Below are 20,826 nucleotides of genomic sequence, written 5' to 3'. Positions count from 1 at the left end.
ACGGGTGCACAGGTGCGCCGAACCAAATCAAGGAAGGGAGAGCTGGGTTGTCTGCTGCCCTCCCGTCGTTGTGCCTTTTCGGGTTTCCTTCCTCACCCTCCCTTTCGCTGCAACGTGTCTTTCGATCAACGGAGGCGTGTAGAGGCTGCACTCTTCGTTTCAGGATAGATGCTGCAGCGCTTTTCTCTATGACCCGCATCTTTACTATCTTGCGATCTTTCTCTCTAGCTGCATCATAACGATGAGGGTGTTGCGCGGTAAGGTGGGCAAGGTGGTGTTCGCAGTGGTTGGCATCCCTACCATCAGCGTGGCGGGTCTTTCCGGGTATGTGCAATACCGGCAACGCACGCGTCCTCCGCCTCGAGTGCTAAAGCCCCTCGTGGACGCGAACGGCAACCTTATCTTGGAGGGCCGGGTGGTGTCGCGCCCGTCGCGCATCGCCGTCTGCTGGCGCTTGGTGGATTTGGCTCTCATTTTCATTCCTGTGGCGGCTCTGTACTTCATCATGTCGCTGCGTAAGGAGTGGTACGATCGGTGGCTGGAGATGTTGCTGGCGGCGGTGCAGCGCGCCGGCCCCGTCTTCGTGAAGATCGGCCAGTGGAGCTGTACACGCGAGGACCTGTTTGCCCCTGAATTCCGCAACATCTTCAAACGCTTGTACAATGAGGTCGACGTGCATTCGTACGAGGACACGCTGCGCATCTTGGGTGAGGAGCTGAAGTGCGACCCGCTCACGGTCTTCGAGTCCGTGCAGCGTGAGACGGTCGGCTCCGGCTCCATTGGCCAGGTGCATCTCGCGAAGCTCAAGAACTCCAACCGCAAAGTTGTCGTTAAGGTTATGCATCCGGACATCATTGAAACAATTGTGCTTGATTTTACCATTCTCGATAATTTGGCCAAGAAGGTGGACGCGTGGTTCCCCCATCTCGCCCGTTACCGCCTCCCGTCGCTCTCCCTGGCCTTCACGACGCATTTGGCGGCGCAGCTGGACTTCCGCATGGAGGCCCAAAACCTTGAGCGGTTCCGCGAGAACTTCAAGTCGGAGCGCTACGTAGAGTTCCCTGAGCCGCTCATGTCGACGCAGCGGATGCTGGTGGAGACCTTCTGCAAAGGCGAGCCCGCAAACCCGGAGTTTCTCGCGTCGCTGCCGCCGCACGCTCGCGATGTGTTGGCGAACAAGGGTCTCAACACGTGGTGCAAGATGCTCCTGCGCGATAACTTTATCCACGGCGATATGCACCCAGGCAACATCCTCATCGACTGCACGAGCGACCCGCACGAGCCCACGGTCACCATGATCGACGTTGGACTGTGCCAGCAGCTTACCGAGCACGAGGGCGCTGTCACACACGATTTGATGGAGTCGTTTGTGCGCTGGAACTCCAACCAGTGCGCGGACAGTCTTCTCGCCATGTCCGACAGCCAGCCGTACGCTAACGCGGACCTCTTCCGCAGCGACTTGGCTGATCTCTTCAAGCACTTCCGCCCTACGCGCAACGACGAGAACGCTGTCACAAACATTTTGCAGTCCGTCTTCGAGAGAATTCGTCAGAACAATGTGCAGATGGACCCCGCCTATGTGTCGCTTCTCTTCGCCGTCCTCGTGCTGGAGTCCTTCATCATGAACCTGAACCCGGACTTTAACATGGTGCGCCACACCGCGCCTTGGCTGGTGAGCGAGGGCCACTTGTCGAAGGGTGTCGTGAAGAACCTGATCAAGACGAAGATAGACAATCTGAAGCGTACCTACGGTATCGTCAGCGGCCGCATGGAAGACGACCTGCGGCAGGAGTTGCAGGACAAGACCACGAACTGGTGGATAAGCGGCAGTGCTTGGTAAGAGAAGGGCGAAGAATGTCGAGAGACAAAACGAACGGTGCCTCCCCACACGTCTTCAGTCGCACTGAGTGCTGTTGTGGCGGGCAACAACACTTCCTTGCGGCCATCCCCGTCACGTTGCCAGCTTGCCCCTTCGTTTGGCATGGAAGGAGTGACGGAAGGGGATGCTTTTGACTGCCTGCCGAACGGACCGAGCGAGCGAGGCTGCCGTCCTCTCTTCTTTTTTTTGCCGCGTCTTCAACCGTGAAGTTTTGGCATGGGAAGGGAGGTCGGCGTCATGGCGCCGCTCACTTCCTCCTTTCTTACAGAGTTTTTCTTTAAAAGGCGCGTTTCACAGCGCATCTGTCTGTCTATCTGTCTGTGCATGCGCGCATGTGTGTCTGTCTGTCTGTGTGCATGTGTGCATGCGTTTGGTTGCCGATCCGGCACTTTTGAGGACGCCCTCCCCCCCTCCGGGCAGCGGAGTCTTGCGATGCAAGCGCGTAGGAGAAAGGTGATCGAAGAGCTACGCCGATTCGAGTGAACACCTGTATGTATATACACACATACATCCATACGCCCTTCTCAAGCGTTTCACAGTTGCACACCCGCCAAACACAGGCAGAGAGCCAGCGCGAGGGAGAGAGGGTGAGAGAGAGGAGGGAGGGACCATGCACCCCGTCTCTCGTTCCCTTCTTCCCGCGTGCACTGTTGTCGTCTTCTCGCCCCTCGCCCTGCGCTGAAGCGGGTGCTAAGTCACTTCACTTGTGTACTCCACGAAAACGCAGCAGCGAGTAAAACAGCGTTCACAGCACGAAAAGGGAAACCAACGCAGCGAGGGAGAGTTCGATCATCATCTCCTCTGTGAGGTCATGTCTTTTCTCCTCGCTCGCTTCTCTTGCAGGCTGCGCCTCGGGCTTCTATAGCCTCAGCTACGAACCCCCCATGCGCCTCTGTCGTCTGCCCTGAACGTACCGCTCCACCGCTTCTTTTTCTGTGCGGCTTCTACGACTCGAGCGCTTTTTGTCGGCTGTGCCGTTCGCTCTCACTGTTGGCCAGTCCTATCGCTGACCCAAGTGCTGTCAAAGGGCTGTTTTCTGGTGGCTTCAACAGCAGGTCGCACACACAGAGACACAGAGAGACAGGCAGAGAAACCCTCTCCCTCCTCCACATACGCACCAAAATATGACGAAGCGCCCTACCGTGCGCCGTCTGCCGATGGTGAATGAGCTCTTTCGGGCTTCCTGCACGCCGACGGTGGCATCCTCCTGCGATCGTGACCCCGCCACCGCATCTGACGGGGCGACACTGGCCGTACACCGAATGCCTCTGTTGTGCAATGAGGTGGCGATGGAGCGGACACACGAAATTGCCTAGTGCCACCGTCTCCCTCACCGGTGGAACGCGGCCTACGAGAGCTGCCCCTATTTTATGCTAGCGGAGAAATGAGTTCTCTTTATCGCGACGACTCCGATCACGATGATGCGTCAGCCATGCTGATATCGCGATCGCACCCACTGCGACTTCTCCTCCTCCGCTTCCTTGTGCACGGCTCACACCGCGCATTCTGAGGACTATCGTACGACCGCGGCCAGGTGGCAAAGGCTGGTGAGCGTAGCGCTCCCCTGTTAGCGCACCTGACCACGATCGTACGATATTCCTCAGAGTTCGCTGTGTGGGCCGTGTGCAAGGAAGCGGTCAGAGGTCACCCCGCGAAGAATGCACGTCGACGTCATGGTGAGGTAGCGCAAGTGCCCTCAGATGCATATAGAGGCTGCCGGCATTCTGTGAGGCGGTCATGGAGATTGCAGTTCGCAGACCTCTACGCGGGTTTTACTGTAGTGGGGTTCCACGGTGCGGCTTATCGATTGTGTTTTTTTTTTTCAGTATCGGATACTTGCTTGCAGTGTGCGCCCCAAAACGTGCTCTGCCATCGTGTCGTGTCCTTTCCACGCGATTCCAATCACAGCTGTTTCGAGTACACACCTCCTCAGCCAACTCTGGCCTCGGAGGCCTACGCTCTGCGTTTCTGTTCTGTGTTTTCGCACTCTTCGGTGTTGCCTCTGAAGAGGTGCTTCTCATTGTTGCCTCGCTACCTCCCTCTTCTCGCTGGGAGAGCTATGCGCCGTTTTCGTCGATGGCCGGTCGCGCACGACCCCCTCGCTACCACGGCCCCCCTCCTCCACCACCGCTCTGCACTTTTTCCTCGTTTCTATCGCATACCTGTTTCTGTCCATCTCATTTCTCCTCCCATCAACGTACCTTGCCTTTATCGGATGGTTTTGTTCCCGCCCGCCGCGCGACCTGGATGCAGAGAGTGAGAGGGAGCCCGATGCACGCAAAGTCGACCCGCTGCGAAAGAACAAAGAGATCGACGTGCGGAGCCCGCCGCACATCCTTGTCGTTGGCGACGCTGACGTGGGAACATCTACCGAAGATACGCTGTGAACTTCTTCGGGACGATTGAGGCTTGAAAAGTTCCACCTGGCGCATATGTCCCGCGCGATCATGTGCTAAAACATCTGTTGTGGTGCACGCTCTTCCCTCTTCCTCGCTCTTCACCGACAAGGACCCCTCTCCCTCGACACACACACACACACACGCCCGCGCACTCTCTTACCCCCGACCCCCTCCCGTCCTCGCATGAAGACGCGCTTGTCTGTTCGCCAGGGTGCACCGCATCTCTTTCAAACAGTCGTTTTGTTGTAACTTTTTCGTTCTCTTTTTCTTCATACACACGTCGTCACCGCCATCACAGGTAACAAAGACGCCACCCCTCTTTTTGCCGCCACCACCGGCGTCTCTCCGACAACGGTGGTGGAGGGAACTATCATGATCCTCCCTCACGCCGAGGAAGTAGAGCTGCGCCGCGGGTCATCGCCGGCAACCATCACCTCCACCACGGGGCGCGTAAACCGTGTCGCCGTGGAAACTAGCAGCGAGGAAAACCAGGAGGCGGTCTCGCAGGACAGGCTTGAGGGCCGCGATGGCGCAGGGAAGTGCCCCGCTACATCCGCGAGCCTCGGTACACCCTCGAAGAAAGACCGTTTCCAAGCCACCTCCTCTAAGGTGAAGGGTGCCTTGAGCGCGCCCCGCCGCGCCGCCTACGAATTCCACGACATGTTCGGCTTCCTCGTAACAGAGGAGGAGAAGGCCGCGGAGGACTACGAGCGCCGAAACAACGGTTACAGCCGCGCATATCTGGATAAGTGGGAGTACATGATGGCCCACTGGGCCAGCGTGAAGCATGACACACTGAAGAGGTACTGCAGACGCGGAGTGCCGCAACCGAAGCGGTGCGCTGTCTGGCAGCACCTGCTGCAGAGCTGGGGAATGAAGGATCGTCTCCCAGGGGTGTACATGCGCCTCCACAGTCAGCCACTCGACTCCAAAGACTTGGCAGACGTCATCGCGCGCGACCTCGATCGCACCTTCCCGACGAACCGCCTCTTCAGCGTGAGGTCGGGCCAGGGGCAGCAGATGCTGCGCCGCATCCTTCACGCCTACGCAAACTACAACCCCGACGTGGGGTACTGCCAGGGCATGGGCTTCCTCGCTGCCACCCTCATCCTCCAGGTGGAGGAGGAGGAGGACGCCTTTTGGGCCTTTGTCGCTGTCATGGAGAACGCCAAGTACAATATGAAGGCCGTCTTCGCCCCTAGCTTCCCGCAACTGCAATGTGCCTTTTACGTCTTCGAGGCACTGATGCGCCAGAAGATGCGGAAGCTGTACGCCCACCTGCACGACAGGCATACTATTCCCCCGTGTTTCTACGCTGTACACTGGTTCATGACCATCTTTACATACTACTTCAACTTTGGTCTTGTGTCCCGCATCTGGGACATGTTTCTCTGCGAGGGGTGGAAGCCGGTGTACCGCATCGCGCTGGCGCTGCTCAAGATCGAGGAGCGGCGGTTGCTGTCACTGAACACAGATACAGAACTGCTGCTGGTACTCAAGGGCATTCAGGAGTCGAAACGTCCTGCTGAGCTGCTCAAGACCGCGCTCAAAATACGTTTCAAGAGCGCCTACATGAACGAGTTAATGACTGAGTACAACGGGCAACCAAGTTAGTGGGCGTGTTGCGGAGCGCACGTACGTCTCTTAGTGCCCATCCAATTGAGCGGACCCCGCGAGCGACAGGCCAGCCCGGGTGGACGTGCGCATGCGTTCACGCGCGTACAGCAAAGAAGACGCTCTGTATATTCCCCTCTATATTTCTGCCCATCACGGTTCTCCTTCAGCTCGCTTCAGTGGAGCGGGGGGGGCAGATGGGTGCCACAGTGCAGAAGTGGGCGGTGTATTCGGTGTGAGCGGTACCCAGCTCATACACAGAGAGAGAGGCTCACGCGAAATTGTGCGCACAGTTGTGCGTGATGCGGCCTTTGCGGTTTTAGTAGTTTGCCTCCCCTATGCCGGCCCCACTTTGATGCCCTGTATCTGTTACTACTCCGCTCGATTTGGAATTGCGTCGTCGTCTTTTTGCTTTCTGTGCTTGAGCTTCTCGAACTTCCCGACATCCACCTCCCTTGTGCTCTCATATTGCTTACTCAGTGGTCGGCATATTCGCCGACGGCCGCCGGGGTGGGTTGAGGTGGTGGAGGTGGAGCAGATGGATCCGTAGTCGCACGACAAGGGCTATCGGCGCATATCTTCATGTTTTCTGCTGCCCCCCCTCTTTCCTCTATGTGTGTCATGGGAGCCTTGCTATTCGCCGGAAAAATCTCCTTCTCCTCTTCCTCTCTCTGCCTCTTTTCTGCATACCGGTTTCCTCCCCACACTCCTTTTTCTTTTTGCAGCAGAGCAGCCAGCCTGGAGGACGTGAGGAGGACAAAGTACGGCGCAGCAGTCCTCGCACGCGCCCTTGACGCGCTTGCTGTGCCTCTCCATCTGCTGCTTTCATTTGTAGTATTGTTTTGTTGTTGGTTCTCGCTCGTTTTCTTCCCTTGGTTTCTCAGCACGAGGGACGGTACTCCCCGCTGAAGACACGGCAGGGGGTGCCCACATCGTGCGTACGACGCAATTTCTTCAACACTCCGGTTGCTTGGGCGCCAAACATCCCTGCGCACACGCACGCAAGTCGGCGTGCCCAAGGCAAAAGGAGGGAGGGAGGGAGGCTCTCTGCTCCTCTTCTTGTTGCGACAGTGCTATCGTCCTTTCCTTCTCGGCCACTTCACTTTCCTCGTGCCAGCGAGTGGAGGGCACACGTGATCAAGAATAAGAATCGTGAAAAAAAAAGAAAACAGCGCAGAGCACACACCACACTCCTGCATCACGCGCACAGAAAAAGTGGCGCGCGTGCACAATCTCAAACCCCGGTACTACCAACGAGAAACACGAACGGCTGTGCTTGCGCGTCTTTCTACTTCCTCTTCCAGCCGAGCATCCTCTGTTTTGTTGCAAAACACCACTCTTTCTTCGATCAATTTCAAGCGGGATTAACCGCCGGGCTTAGGATGGACGAGGAAAGCGTGTTCATGGGCGGTGACGACGCCGAGGCGATGCCGCATGATTTGGGCGAGAGGGCCCCCCTCCACGTATATGCTGTTCATGCAGATCACAATCCACGTACTGTAAAGCCAGCCGCTGCCGCCGGACGACAAACCGTTCTCGCGCCGTCCGTCAGTGGTAGCGCATTAGCAATGCCCCTCGCTGCAAACCGCAACACGGCAGACAGTCTCGCGAAGGCGCAAGGATATTACCCGTCACAGACGCCGCCCAGGAGTGGCACAACGGCGATGAAGTCGTATGATGAGTTTGGTGGCACTGAACAGGTGGTTCAGGTGGTTTCCTCTCCTTTACTACTTGTGGCTCCGACTGAGGAGATGCAGCTGGGCCGCGGCAGCTCGCCCTTTCACGCCCCGCAGGCAGCTCGTTTCCCAGCGGCTTGCACGGTTGCCGTGCCACCAAGCGTCGCATCGCGACCGAGACCTCTGATGCGTGCGAAGGCCCACGACGCGGGGAACGCAGAGCTCCCTCAGCCGCTAAGCAGGAGTCAGCTGCGGGCGGCACCGACGGGCGGCAGCGACTCGGACACGGAGGAGGAGGGTCATGACAGTAGACTTGTGACGCCAGACGCTGATGGAAGGAACCCGCGCCCCGGCAACGAGAGCGCCGTCGAGGCAGAAGAGAATGACTCTGAACAGCAGTTGGTAGACGAGTTCGGCTTCGTGATTGACGAGGACGCCAAGGAGAGGGACGGTAAGTACATTCGCGGCATTGATGGGAGGCAAGTGGTTCGGCGGGAGATCAAGTGGGCCAACATGGCGGCCGACTGGAACAAGACGAACACGAAGATGCACGCCAAGCTGAAGGAGAGGTGCCGCAAGGGCATCCCGAGTCGCTTCCGCGGCGTCGCGTGGCAGCTGCTCATGGGCTCCTTTCATCAGCTGAACTCGGAGGAGAACAACGGCGTCTATGTGGCGCTGCGGGACAAGAAGCTCGCGGACAAGGAGACAGACGCCATCATCTCGCGCGACCTCGCTCGAACATTTCCCACCCACGTTCTCTTCCAGGACCCAGGTGGTGTTGGGCAGACCTTCCTGCGCAACGTCCTGCACGCCTACGCCGGGTGTGATCCGGAGGTGGGCTACGTGCAAGGCATGGGCTTCCTCGTCGCGGCGCTGTCCACGCAAATGGCGGAGGAGGAGTCCTTTTGGGCCCTGCATGAAATGATGTACAATGAGCGGTACAAGATGCGGGAGTTGTTCCGCCCTGGCTTCCCGTTGCTACAGCAGTTCTTCTATCAGCTGAAGCGTCTCATTGCGCGACTGCTACCGCGTCTGTCGAAGCGGCTCGACGAGCTTGAGATTCAGCCTTCCTTCTTTGCCTCGCAATGGTTTCTGACGCTGTTCGTCGGTCACTTTCCCTTTCGGGCGCTGCTGCGTGTGTGGGACATCTTTTTCTCGGAGGGCTGGAAGATCATATTTCGTACCGGTATCGCGCTCTTGAAATGGGAGGAATCTCACCTCTTGACGCTGCCGTTCGAGGACACGCTGTTGGCGCTCAAAGGTCTGCAGGATGGAAAAGACGCATACGAGCTTCTTCGGCGAGCGCACCGTGTAAAGTTCAAGACAGCGGAGCTGAATCGATATGGCGACGAGTACTGGGAAATGGTGGGTTTGATTCATCGAGACTGACCTGATACGTGCAGTGATGAGCGCTGGTGCGCTTCGCTTGTATTTGGTGCGCGTGTGTGTAGTACCCCCATCGCTGTCTCTGCTTCTCTTTTCCTGTTCTCCTCTTCCTTTGGATGCGGACTTGCGCTCAGAATCTGCTGCGCGCGTCGGAACCGTTTCCTAAGCTCTGTGCTCCCTTGTTTGCGTGCACGCTTCTCGACGGATCTCTCTCTCTGTGGCTCACATCCTCGCATGATTCCTCCAAGTGCTTCTATGCGTGACCGCGCGTTCTCCCTCGTTCTCGTCGTTGCCATCTGTCCCCTCTCCGGGAGAGTTCGAGCCCGTTGAAGTACGTGGTGTTGTAGGGCGTTGCGTTGTCGGTTGATGGTGTGCTGAGCAGCATCTTTATTGTATGATGGCACGCCGTCATCTCCTCCCTGACGAGCAGGTTGCGAACTAAAGAGAAGCGAGGAAAAAAAGGCACAAGACTTCTTTTCTGTTTTTCTTTTGAACTGACCACGCGACGCTGGACGCCAAACAAGCAGACAAGAGCACAGGTGCAGCGGGGAGCAAGATCGCTTCCATTGCACGTCCCCCGGCGTAAAGGACGACAGATGACGCCTCTTTCGGACACCGTGCCGATCGACGCGTCGTCTGCCCTCCCTCCAGTTTGGTGAGCCGGGACTCACTGCGCGTTCCACGATATTTCTTTTTCAGTGGCGACGATGTGAGGATCGTCAAGAGAAAAAAAGAGAGATGAAATGGGGGCCATAAGCGGGCTCGTCTGGGCTTTCCAGGATGCGTTTTCCGCGCCGCCTCCATCTTTTTTTTTTTCTTCTCTCTAGACTCCCTTGTTCTCACTGACCCGACGTCATCACCAAAAGGCTCGTCTCGATCGTCACCCCGGGGGACTACGTCTCACTTTTATCTCGCCACTCCCGAGATGAGAGGCCGACTCCGCATTCGGGTAACGGAGAAGCCAAGGTAGGGGGGAAGGACAACTGCGCAGCACGCCGTGTAGTGTACTAGATGTGTCTGCGCGGGTCGGAGAAGGATCCTTTTCTTTTTGCAACACCATGAATCCCTCGCCGCAACCGTCCAGGCCGCGCAGAAAACGATCGCCGCGACGTGCTGACGCACCTTTTGTAAGCGTTCTCGATCTTCCTTCTCCAGAGGAACTTTATCTTGCTGTGACTGCCGAATACTCGGCGCGCGCGCAAGCGATCGAGGAGCAGCGCTTGTGGTTGGCCACTGTTTCCAAAGGCGCTGCAGCAGTGAAACCACCTGCTCGCCCGTCCGTCGGATGTTCCTTCGGACCACTTCCGATTCCAACATACCCCCCGCACCAGGAGGTGCTACTCAGAATCGAGTCCGCGGCTGTGGTTGCCCATCGACTCGCGCACCTCACGTCCCACCCAACACCCACCATTGTGGAAGCACGCATGGCTAATCGCACCGCCGCTGAAGCGATCAGCGCGTTGCACCGTATGATCTGCCAACCTCCTCTGACACCATAGCAGGCGTACTTGCATGCGATCGTCTTCCCTGACGCGATTGCCGTTGTGCCCAGGGAAACGAGGTGCACGCCAAATCGCGTGACGCGCATTGGCTAGTATGCGGTAAGGAGACGGAGGAGGGGCCGGAGATTTGGTTGGCATGAACCACCGTTTCTTCCTCACCCCTTTTCACCTTCCGTGCCTTCTGACTGATGCACTGCTGGCGCCACCATAGTTGCTCGGCCATTCCGCTGCTGTGTCCGTAAAGACTGCGTACTTTCTGCCTTGTTGCGTGCGTGTCTGCGCACGCCCTCTCTACTTTCTTTGTTTCACTGCTTTTTAGACCGTGGCAGCAGCTGCTGGTGCCGATGCCGCTACTCTCGCTGACTGCCTCTAGGGCTCTTGTGCTCTGTGGCCGTTTGAAACGGTTTCCAGAAGGGACGCTTTCGTGGTGGACAGCCCCCCCCCTCCCCATCCAGTCGGGGCCACCCGGCTTTGTGTCAGATCTTGAGGAAAAGAAGCGCAGACAGGATGAGTACAACAAGAAGGGATATAAAAGAGGACGTTGTGTGCCGCTCAGCATTTGCCAGCGTGAGCAAGACGAAAGCGAGCACACGACAGGAAGAGAGGCTCGCTTTCAGATACCTCCACTACTGCATAGCTGCACGTCGCTCACCGTTATTCCATCTACCGGCGTGGCGCACTGTCTCCTGCGCGGCCGCATGCTGCACATATCCCCTTCTCTCCCCGTCTCTACTTCTTGCCCTCCTTTCGTTCGTTTGAACTACGGAACGAATGCGTACGTGTCGGTCGCCCTTCGCTGCTCGGCCGTTTTCGTATCATTCTGTTTTTCCCTGGTCCGTCTTCTGGCCGTGTCGTGTGTGCTGACGAAGTGGTTGGTATTCGTTTTTCTTTTTGTTGTTGACTCCCCTCATCTCCACCACCCCCCCCCTCCCCTTCCCTCCCTCCCTCTCTCTTAAACAGGAATAACCGGAAGAACGTGCTTTGAGCATCACAGTGCGCGCGACGAGACGGACACGTTTATGTTTTGTCGTTCTCCCTGTGCGCTAACACTCCCCTGTCCTTTTTCGATTCTCTGCGCCGCCCCATTGTTGTTCTCCCCCTCCCCTTTTCGCCTATCGCACGGGGGCGTTTCTGCTGGAGACGTCATTGCAGACATCCACGGCTGCTGTGTTGTGGTCCCGAGCTGCCTTATTTTGTGACGGCGTAAAGGAGAGAGAGGGGCACATTCTGCCCTGTTGTCCAGGAAACAAACGAAAAGAACAACAGCAAAAAAAAAAAGAACAGGCGCGGCTGCAGGACACGGAGCGTGCTGCCAGTTGCGAAGAAACATTCAAACAACAGCGATACAGTCAAGTAGTCCTCGGCGACTACGTCTGCACATCGCCTGGGGCCCGTTGCCACCCGTCTCGGAGAAGAAAGACAAAGAAAAAAAAAACATTATCCAGTTCCAATCATGCTCTTCAACCTGCGCGGTATCGTTCCTCAGAAGGAGGAGAAGGTGAAGAACCAGATGACGCTTGCTGACATTCTCGCTTTTCGCGACACATGGACTGCCATTCCTGAGCCGAACTTCTCGCTAGAGCGCGTGCTGCTGACTGCCCGCCTGGAGAAGCAACGCAAGGCAGAGATTCCTAAGCTCGTCATGTCCGAGAACGGATTCCGCGTTCGCGACAAGAAGGACATGGACGCGTCGGAGCTCGAGCTACGCCGCGTGCAGGGCTCGCTGAACAAACTCACTGACAAGAATTTCGACGCCGTGGTGGAGGAAGCGCTTTCGCCGGACCTGGTGTTGAATCCGCTGGTGCTAAAGGGTGCCGTGGATATCATCTTCAACAAGGCCGTGGCGGAGCCGGTCTTTTCCGGCATCTACGCCCAGCTGTGTCAGCGCATCAAGGTGTACGAGCAGGACCTTGTCGCGGAGGCCGCGGAAAACCCCACATCCGAGCTTGGCCAGCTCATGGCAGCGGTACAGGCGGGGGACGATGACCAGAAGAACGTAAACGGACGCGTGCGCAACGCGTTGGTGAAGCGCTGCCAAGAGTTCCACGACAGCTTCGTGAACCAGCCGCCACCCCGAAACGCCGAGGCCGAGGAGCAGCTGCGCAAGCGCAACATGGCGAACATCAAATTTGTTGGCGAACTGTACATGCGCTCGCTCATCTCACACCGCGTGATTCTGGCCGTGTGCTCGACGGCGCTTGTCCTGGGCTTTATACCGAGTCCCAAGCTGGCCACCACGGATGCCGACCTCGAGATGATGGTGAGTCTGATGAATGTCATCGGCAAGCGGTTTGACGAAAACGCTGGCATGGCGCTGAACCACGTGCCGAAGGACGCCGCTGCTGCGGCACACCCGCACGACACCATCTGGCGCGCGCTGAACTCGTCGATGAACGATCCTCGCTTCTCGCGTCGCATCCGGTTCCTCATTCAGAATTTGCTGGAGTGGCGCAACGACGGGTGGAAGCCGAAAGAGAGCTCTGCCCAGGGCTCCTCGGGTGGTAGCGCAGACGACAGCAACAACACGACCCACAACGAGCGCCCCAACCACCGCTCTAGCAACAACGCATGCAGTCACAGCAACACCGGCGGCTTTAGCGGACCGAACGAGCAGATGCACCGCAATGCAGCGCCGAACAATTTCGGCAGCGGCGGCTCGTGGCAGCAGCAGATGCAGCAGCTACACTCCGGTGGTCGCGGCCCCATCATGGGCAGCTCTAACGCGGGCGGCAACCGTGGCGGGACGCGGCCTTCGAGCATGGCGGACAGAGGCGACGAAAAGTATGGCCGTGGCGGTGGCCCGGGAGGCCTGCGGCAGGGCCCCGTCTCGAGCTTCAACGACCTCAGCCAGTTCCCAGCCAGCAATGACCACATGATGCCGCCGCCGCCGCCCTTCCCAGGGGAGGGTATGATGCCGCCGCCCATGGTGCCGCAGGCGGCTTCGGTGTCTGGGTCGCAGATGAGCGATGAGGACCGCAAGTTGATGGCGCTGGCGACACCGCCGAAGTGCGTCGACGCCGACCTCAGCGCGCGTATCTTGAGCTGCATCCGCGATGCGCACACGGACGGGGACTGGGCCGCTGCCGGCAAGGCGATCGTGGAGGCGGTGCCGCAGGACGCCGCACACATGTGCCGCATGTGCGCTGTTTTCGTCATTGCAAAGAAGGTGACGGAGACGTCTTCAGAGGCGGACCGGGAGCTTTTCATGAGCTCGCTCAACAGCGGCATGTTCGACATCAAGGAGCTGACGCGCGGCTACTCATGGTGCCTGACAAACGCTGTGGCGTACAATGTCAAGGAGGACTTCCCCAAGGTGTACAGCCGCTTCGTGGCGTGCGTGACGGCAACGAAGTCGATGGACTTCTTGTCGATGGTGAGTAACGTCATGGCACGCACGGCGAACTACCTCGACGCGCTGTACGTGCCGCTGGAGGGTGCGCAGATGGAGTGGGAGGAGGATTTCCTGGAGGTGTGGACGTCTGTGCTCGGCAAGTGGCAGGAAGCTCACCCCGGAGACAAGTCTACTGGCAGCGACATCCTCAACTGCATTGCATCCATCAAGCAGCGGCCCTTCATGAAGGACATCGTTTCTGACTTTATGATGGAGCTGAGCCAGCAGGGCTACCTCGATGATGCCGAGGCCCAGACTTGGATTCGCGAGAATCGGACGAACGAAAAGTACAAGATGTTCATGGACCAGATGGAACAGATGTACCCCGACACGGCGTAGCTGCCCTACGAGCCTGTGCTGTTTTTCTCTCTCTCTCTCTCTTGTTGAGTTTGTGTGCAGAGATGCTTGTAGACAGTCGTCCGTCTTTTTCTCCTATTGTTCGTCTAGGTGTGGGCCCATTACGGGGGCGTGCTCTGCGGCGGTGCTCACGCACATCAGCGTGGAGGCGGCACGATGAAGTCCTCCCTTTCCCCCGCCGCGTTGGCAGTTCCACACGATCTAGTGCTTTTCTTCTGCCTTTGCTTGTGTCTTTTTGAGCCTCCTTGCGGCTTTACCTTTTTTTTTTCTGGCAGGAGATGGCTTCATGCGTTTCACCTCCTTGTGCTTGTGCTTGTGCGCGCACACACACACACACACCTTTAGATGGCCGTTGTATGCATCTGCAGAATAGCCTCTCCGTCTTCTCCGACTTCTGCACTCCTCCTCACAAGCCCTTGTATTAAGCGGGGGAGCGCACCAGAAAAGGTTGACAGACGCGATGGTGTCGTAGCCGTCGGGTATTCAGACGTCGCAGCGTGGATCGGGCCAAGGCGAAGTGGTCGGGTGGGAGACATGTGCTATATCCTCGCGCTGATGCGTTCCTGAGGTTCCTCAACAGTGTGGGTCGTGCCCTTATCCTTCCCATACTCCCAGCGCTAGTCCTGAGCTGCTTACCGGAGTATCCGTTTGTGTGTGTTGGAGGGTGTGTGTGCCTGTCTCTCGTTCTCACTCGCCCATACGCTCCTTTTTTATCCCTTCCCCGCCCTCTATGTCGGGCCGCCATCCCTGTCAGTACTCGCCCCCCTCTCTCTTTTTATATATTTTTGCTCCACATCACAAGAACCCAAACAACAAGAGGCATGCCATTGCCGTCGTTGGGATGTCAGCCGTTTTCGTCTTCGTGTCTGTGTGTGCTCTTGCTGCGTAAGCCTTCATAAGTGCCGTAACATAATTATGAACGCCAATGAAGAGCGACTTGAGGTAACCCAATCTAAAGAGAGAGCCGAAACACTGAAGTTTTGTACGCAGACATAGCGACCACTCCATGCAACGTGCGCGTCGGAGGACGGGGATATCATGTAACGGGTCGATGCAGTCTCTCAGGGTTTTGCCTTTTGCAATTTCTAGAGCTGTGTGTCGGGAGTTGTCGAGAGTGCAAGATCTAAGGGGGAGACTCCTCTTGAGAACCCAGGCTGCAGACTTTGAACCCCCCGCCTGCGTGGCACACGTGCGTGCTCCGGCGGGCGCACGCCCTCAGGTATGCCCCATCATTTTCGTGGCCCATTCGCCTTTCTCTGCCCCGCTCCCCCGATCTCGCTCGAGCCTTGCGCGCCTCTTCGTCGCCTCACTCGACGCTCGACTCCACATACCTTCTCTCTGCGCTGTCGGAGCAGAGCACAGTACAGCGGCCTCTTCTTTCATCGCCGCTGCTTCTGCCTCTGGCTAGGCCTGCACACACACACACACACACACACATACAGACTCTCAAGTCACCCACACACAGCGGCCCCATGCTGCAATGCACGGCGCTGGTGCTCAAGTCGCAGCACAAGAATGTGCTGCGCAAGGGCCGTCCGCACATGCAAAAATATAAGGAGCTGAACCGCTGGCAGCGCGAGGCGCAGGGCATCACGAAGTGGGAGCAGGGCCACTCTCACCGGCCTCAGCCCTACGTAGAGCGCTTTAATCCGGAAGGTGCCGGCCTCACTCGCGGCACGTCGGCATATGCGTGGAAGTGGTGGCACACACAGTACCCATGGCTGCCCAATGTGGCGCCCGCCGACTACGTACCGCCGAGCCCGCGGGGCATTCGCCCCGCAGCCTGGGATGACGAGTTTGCCGACGTCGTGCTGAGCATGAGCGACGAGGAGATTCAGAGCTATCTCCTGGACAAGCTGACGGAAGTGATCTTTGCCGAGACACAGCGCGACGGCTACGAGCTGCGCCGCCTAGACTTTGAGGGCAAACCGCTCACAGAGCTGCCAGAGCGGCGCATCATTGAGAACTTCGTTTTCGAGGAGGAGACACTGCGCGAGCGCGTGCTGGACCAGGTAGTCGAAGGCGTGTTTCGTCTCGTCCCCACCTCCGCCGACCGTCTGGAGCTGAAAAGCGTGGCCAACATCATCGACTTCGTCCTGACACACGTGATGGTGGCTCGCAAGCCGGTGCAGCTGGAGATTCCTGAGGCAGCGCGAGCTGTGATGCGGTCGCACCCGCTACAGCCTCAGCTGGGCTTTGTGCATGCCCTGCCGACCGACAATCGCGACGCCGTTGTGCAGGAATGGGAGCGGATGCACCACCTCGATTGGCAGTTTGGAAAAGCCGTGTATGAGCCGCGCAGCGTCGAGAACGAGCGTGGCAACTTGACGTGGCTACGTGAAGTCCGCCACCACGAGGCACGGGAGGCGTTTCAGGCGGACGTGGACTCGGGCGAGGCTCGCCGGCGCCACATGGAGAAAATTAAGGCGGCCGCTCAAGTTCCACACACCGACACCGCTTCACCGTAGTTGACTGTTGGTGTTGTTCAGGGTGCCGGATAGGGATTGGGCGTGAAGCGTCGAAGAACAGGCTCGGCTTTTCGAGATGACTGCTCTGTGCTCACCTGCTCTCTTTCCCCCTCTGTGTGTGGTCCTCTCTCTTGTACGGCTGCACTCGTTCTTTCTGGCATGGTAGCGGCCGCATGCGTTGAAGTCTCCACGTTGCGGGGGAGGGGGCGCACTGATGCTCTGTTTTTGCGGGGACCCTTCTGTCTGTCCTTTCCTATGCTGCAGTACGAGTGTGAGGAGACCGGTCGGGCCCTTGTTGCGAAACGGTGCGCCGTGTGTATATCTGTGCCTTGTGTGTGCATGTGTGTGTATGTGTGACAAGAGACAGCGCCACATGCATGGCGTATGCGCACGTGTGAGAGGCGTAAGGAATCCACATGTGCCGAAGAAAGAAAAAAAGCGAGCGAAGCGCTGTAGCGCGCCCCAGTCACGGCCAAGAGCAGGAGGAGAGCAGAAGGCGAGCGAAGCGCATACGTGCAGGCGAAAACGGCTTCTTGGCCGCAGCAGGCTGCATTGTCGGTACGCCTGGCCAGGCCTCTTTGTCTCCCATTCTGGATATGGGAGACCCTTCTTCCGGCCCGCTCATCAATAGCGAACTTCGCTCTTTCCTTCCGCGGACGTTTCCAGAGGTAGTGTGCATGTGTGCAGGTGGGCGCGCATGCCGCCCACATGGAGATGCTGCGCGTCGCAGCTGCTTCCCCTGCGGTCGCCATGTCTTCCTTTGCCATCTCCGTTCTCTTTGTATGCTTCTCCGTGATGATGAGTTGTACCTGGCGCCCACATGCGCACCGCTGCACACCTTTTTCCTGCCTTTTGGTGCAACGAGCACACGGAGGAGGGAGAGGCGGAAGAGGGAAACAGCTCTATCCCTCATCATCGCATCAGCGAGGGTGTCGTGGAAAACCCTCCCAGGTACTCGTGCGTGTGAAGCCGTTGGAGTGGCATACTTGTCCTTCTCATTTTTTCTGCGTGGTCTTTGTCATTCCCTGTTGCTCAGACACGTCTTTACGGCACGCTCTCTCGAATAGAATCTTCGACGTGTGCCTCTGTTCACTCGTTGCTTCGGAGTTTTGAGTAGGTGTGTGCGGGGTGGGGGTGCGGGCGGTCATGAGCTACAGCTCCGCTGCGGCGGAGTCGCCGCAGGATTACGGGCAGCCGAGCAGGGACAACGCCATCCCTTCTGAGACGGCCTCTCCGCCGGCCTCCGCTAACGGCTCAAAAGGCCCGCTTACCCAGCCCGTTTTGGGGCAGAGTGGCGCGGCACCAACAGCCCCGTCGTCCGATAACGCCGAGACAGATGCCGAGCAGCTAAAGCAGCAGCTTAAGCTCATTCAGCTATGCTTTGCCGAGCACGAGTTCGGCATCATCGTGGACGAGAACAACCCCACCGACAGTCGCTCAAGTTCGTCGCCCAGTGACGCCTCCTCGCTTTCTTCCTCATTTGACTCAGTGAATGGCCACGACGTCGCGCAACGACGGCGCGGCCCGCGTGGGCTTCCCGCCTACGATCCGCTGGCTTTTGTGAAGGGCAAGGTGCAGCATGGCGTGCCGCTCGCCTCGCTGTCGCAAGACCTGCACGCCTATGCCGAATACCTGGAGGAAAAGATTGCGCAGTGCGTGAACACCGACGTCCACACGGCGTTTGTGAACGTCTCAGGCCACCTCGTGGGGATGCGCGACGAGCTCTCCTACATGGAGCGCCCCCTCACCGCAGCGATGGAGAAGCTGTCTTCCGTCGTTGGCCAGCTGTCGATGACTTCGCTGAAGGTGAAGGGCAAGGTGAAAGCGGCGTGTGATGCGGAGATGGAGCGCGCCTTCGATGCGATGTACCTAAAGTGCATGGTTGTGTACGAGACGGTCGCGTACCAGCTGGACGACCTAGCTGAACTGCTACACATCACGGTGATTTCTGCGGCAACGACGGCGCGCAGCGCGGCCACTGGCACCGGCACGAGTGCGGCTAGTGCATCAATGTTCCCGCTCACGATGGCATCGCGTGACGACAGTGACAAGAGCGGCGCCGCACCCGGAAAAATGTCCCTCTCGATTGCGTCCGATACCCTTCTTTCCGACGCCGCACTGGATGCACTCGAGGACGCGGTGCTGCTCTTCCAGGAACTGAAGGAAACCTACCAGCGCCTCGGCTCGTTGCCGTCGCGCCAGCAGGAAAAGATGGAGTTGATGGCATACGTAGCCGCTGCCGAGCAGTCCGTAATGGGTGCGCTGGAGCTGGTCCTGGTTCACACCAGCCAACTCGTCTTCCGCCCCACCTCAGAGAACAGCGGTGCTGCTTCGACGTCGTCTCCATGTGCGGTGGCGGGCAATGAATCCGCCACCTCCGCGCGTATGACGGTCGGCTCGCCTGTCGCTCAGCAGCTTCTCGGCCGCATCATTGAGCTCTACGCCCAGGCAGGAGAGGTGAAGCAGTTGGCCGCGGTGTTCCGCAACGCCGTGCTGCGTCCGCCGCTGGAGGCGGTGGTTACGTGGAAAGCGGCAACACAGGCTCGGCAAAGCGTCGAGGGCACGGTGGCGCTTCTGAAGCAGGTGAAAGCAGTAGTACAGACTACTTTCTTGCCACTGTTACCGCTGCTGCGCGAGCACTACGGCACCGCCTTGCACCCAACGGCGACGATCGTGTGGCCCATCTTAAGCGAGACGCTGGTGAAGAAGCTGCCGTCGCTGTACGAGGTCGGCATCCCGAATCACTTCCAGGTGAAGTACAAGGCGGCCTACGAGCTGCTCGCGATCGTTGAGAGCTCCTGCGCGGACCTGGAGGAGCTGGCAGCTCTGCGTCGATCACCGGATGTCGTCCTGTGGAACCATAAGTGGAATATCAACGTCTACGCTGCACTGCGCGTGAGTGAGGTGGACAAGGCGGTGCAGTCCGTCACATCCCCACTTGATCGCCTCCCAGCGGCGACGAACAGCCAATACCAACTCCGCCTCTTCTACATTGCACATCAACAGCTGCTGCACCTCTTCTCATCCTCCGTGTTTTCGCTGCTGTGCACGCCGTGGTTTCTACGACAGACTGTCGTGTGCTGCTACCGGGTCCTGACGCGGGTGCAGGAGGCTGTAGCTGCGGCGACGCCGGCTCCGAGCGGCGGGGCGTCAGCTGAGGATAGACAGACGAGCACAACAGCGTCGGAAAACGGCAGCACGCCTGCCGCGGGGGCCCACGGCACGCTGCTGGTAGCGATCGCTGACGCGCACACGCTGAGCAGCTTTCTGACGGGACAGCTGCGGCATGTCATTCTCGGGCGACTGGCAGCTGAGTCAGGCCAGGAGTTGGCTGCAATGGCCTCCGTGACTGCCACGACCGCCACTACACCTGCGCCCGAGCGCAGCACGGCGGACCTTGTCACGGAAGTGCTGCAGTTTGCCAGCGCGTCCGTGTGCGGCCAGTTCGTGCAGCGGGCGAGGGCAACACTTGTGCATCAGATCACCGACGCTGCGGTAGTGCCACTGCAAAATATCAAGTCCGTGCGCTCAGCATACTCCCACACGCGCAAGACGATGCCGTCCGCCGCCTCCTGGTACGTTGCTTCTGCGCTACAGCCACTGCAAAAGTTCGCCGAGGATGCGCAGCGCAGCGGATTTACTGGGGCTGCGCTTCAGGACAGCGTGGCGGATATGTTGCGGACAGTCATGTCGCACTTTGTGGCGCTGGCCAGAGAAACGCTACTCACGGCCAAGAAGACGGAGGAGAGCTGGGAGAAGCTGCGCCGTCGCAAGGAGGGGGCTTCGGTGTTGCAGACGACGGAGGTTACTCCTGACAACAGCGAGGAGGTCAGCGGGGGCGCCGTATCGACGGTTGGTGGGCAGCGCGTCACCATGGAGACAGCGACGGACCGTGACAAAATGACGATTCAGCTGTGGATGGATGCCCGCGCTATGCTGGAGGTGGTGCAGCTGCCTCCGCTCAGCTTGCCCTCGGTGATGGCCGCCGAGTTGTTTCAGCCGGCGTTTGACCTACTGCGCCGCGCCGAGTGGATTCAAGGGGCCGACATCCCTGAACCGCCGGATGTCGATGCGTGACGCGCCAACGCCGCACGTAATTGAATGACACACGAGTGTCGGGGGAGTGGGTGAGCTAGTGCGTTGCAAGTGTGGAC

At 58.6% G+C, this 20,826-nt stretch overlaps 6 protein-coding genes across 6 annotated transcripts; all 6 read left to right on the top strand.

Annotated features, from left to right (window-relative positions):
* Positions 1-241: 241 nt before the first annotated feature.
* LINJ_36_6350 (conserved hypothetical protein) lies at positions 242-1,840 on the top strand (the record flags this gene model as incomplete). Its single annotated transcript, XM_001469953.1, has 1 exon — positions 242-1,840. The coding sequence occupies one exon, from the start codon at positions 242-244 to the stop codon at positions 1,838-1,840; it is 1,599 nt and encodes a 532-aa protein (XP_001469990.1).
* A 2,810-nt stretch (positions 1,841-4,650) lies between these two features.
* LINJ_36_6340 (putative rab-like GTPase activating protein) lies at positions 4,651-5,892 on the top strand (the record flags this gene model as incomplete). Its single annotated transcript, XM_001469952.1, has 1 exon — positions 4,651-5,892. The coding sequence occupies one exon, from the start codon at positions 4,651-4,653 to the stop codon at positions 5,890-5,892; it is 1,242 nt and encodes a 413-aa protein (XP_001469989.1).
* A 1,568-nt stretch (positions 5,893-7,460) lies between these two features.
* On the top strand, positions 7,461-8,957 carry LINJ_36_6330 (putative rab-like GTPase activating protein; the record flags this gene model as incomplete). Its single annotated transcript, XM_001469951.1, has 1 exon — positions 7,461-8,957. The coding sequence occupies one exon, from the start codon at positions 7,461-7,463 to the stop codon at positions 8,955-8,957; it is 1,497 nt and encodes a 498-aa protein (XP_001469988.1).
* A 2,952-nt stretch (positions 8,958-11,909) lies between these two features.
* LINJ_36_6320 (conserved hypothetical protein) lies at positions 11,910-14,186 on the top strand (the record flags this gene model as incomplete). The annotated part of the gene is made up of 1 exon (XM_001469950.1): positions 11,910-14,186. The coding sequence occupies one exon, from the start codon at positions 11,910-11,912 to the stop codon at positions 14,184-14,186; it is 2,277 nt and encodes a 758-aa protein (XP_001469987.1).
* Positions 14,187-15,676: 1,490 nt separating this feature from the next.
* LINJ_36_6310 (conserved hypothetical protein) lies at positions 15,677-16,672 on the top strand (the record flags this gene model as incomplete). Its single annotated transcript, XM_001469949.1, has 1 exon — positions 15,677-16,672. One exon carries the CDS (start codon positions 15,677-15,679, stop codon positions 16,670-16,672), a length of 996 nt encoding a protein of 331 aa, XP_001469986.1.
* Positions 16,673-17,818: 1,146 nt separating this feature from the next.
* LINJ_36_6300 (conserved hypothetical protein) lies at positions 17,819-20,749 on the top strand (the record flags this gene model as incomplete). Its single annotated transcript, XM_001469948.1, has 1 exon — positions 17,819-20,749. The coding sequence occupies one exon, from the start codon at positions 17,819-17,821 to the stop codon at positions 20,747-20,749; it is 2,931 nt and encodes a 976-aa protein (XP_001469985.1).
* Positions 20,750-20,826: the final 77 nt, after the last annotated feature.

Source organism: Leishmania infantum, chromosome 36, assembly GCF_000002875.2.
Source record: "Leishmania infantum JPCM5 genome chromosome 36".
In the NCBI taxonomy this organism is placed as follows: domain Eukaryota; phylum Euglenozoa; class Kinetoplastea; order Trypanosomatida; family Trypanosomatidae; genus Leishmania; species Leishmania infantum.
Note: the sequence above shows the minus strand (reverse complement) of the source record. Positions and strands in the feature narration are given on the sequence as shown.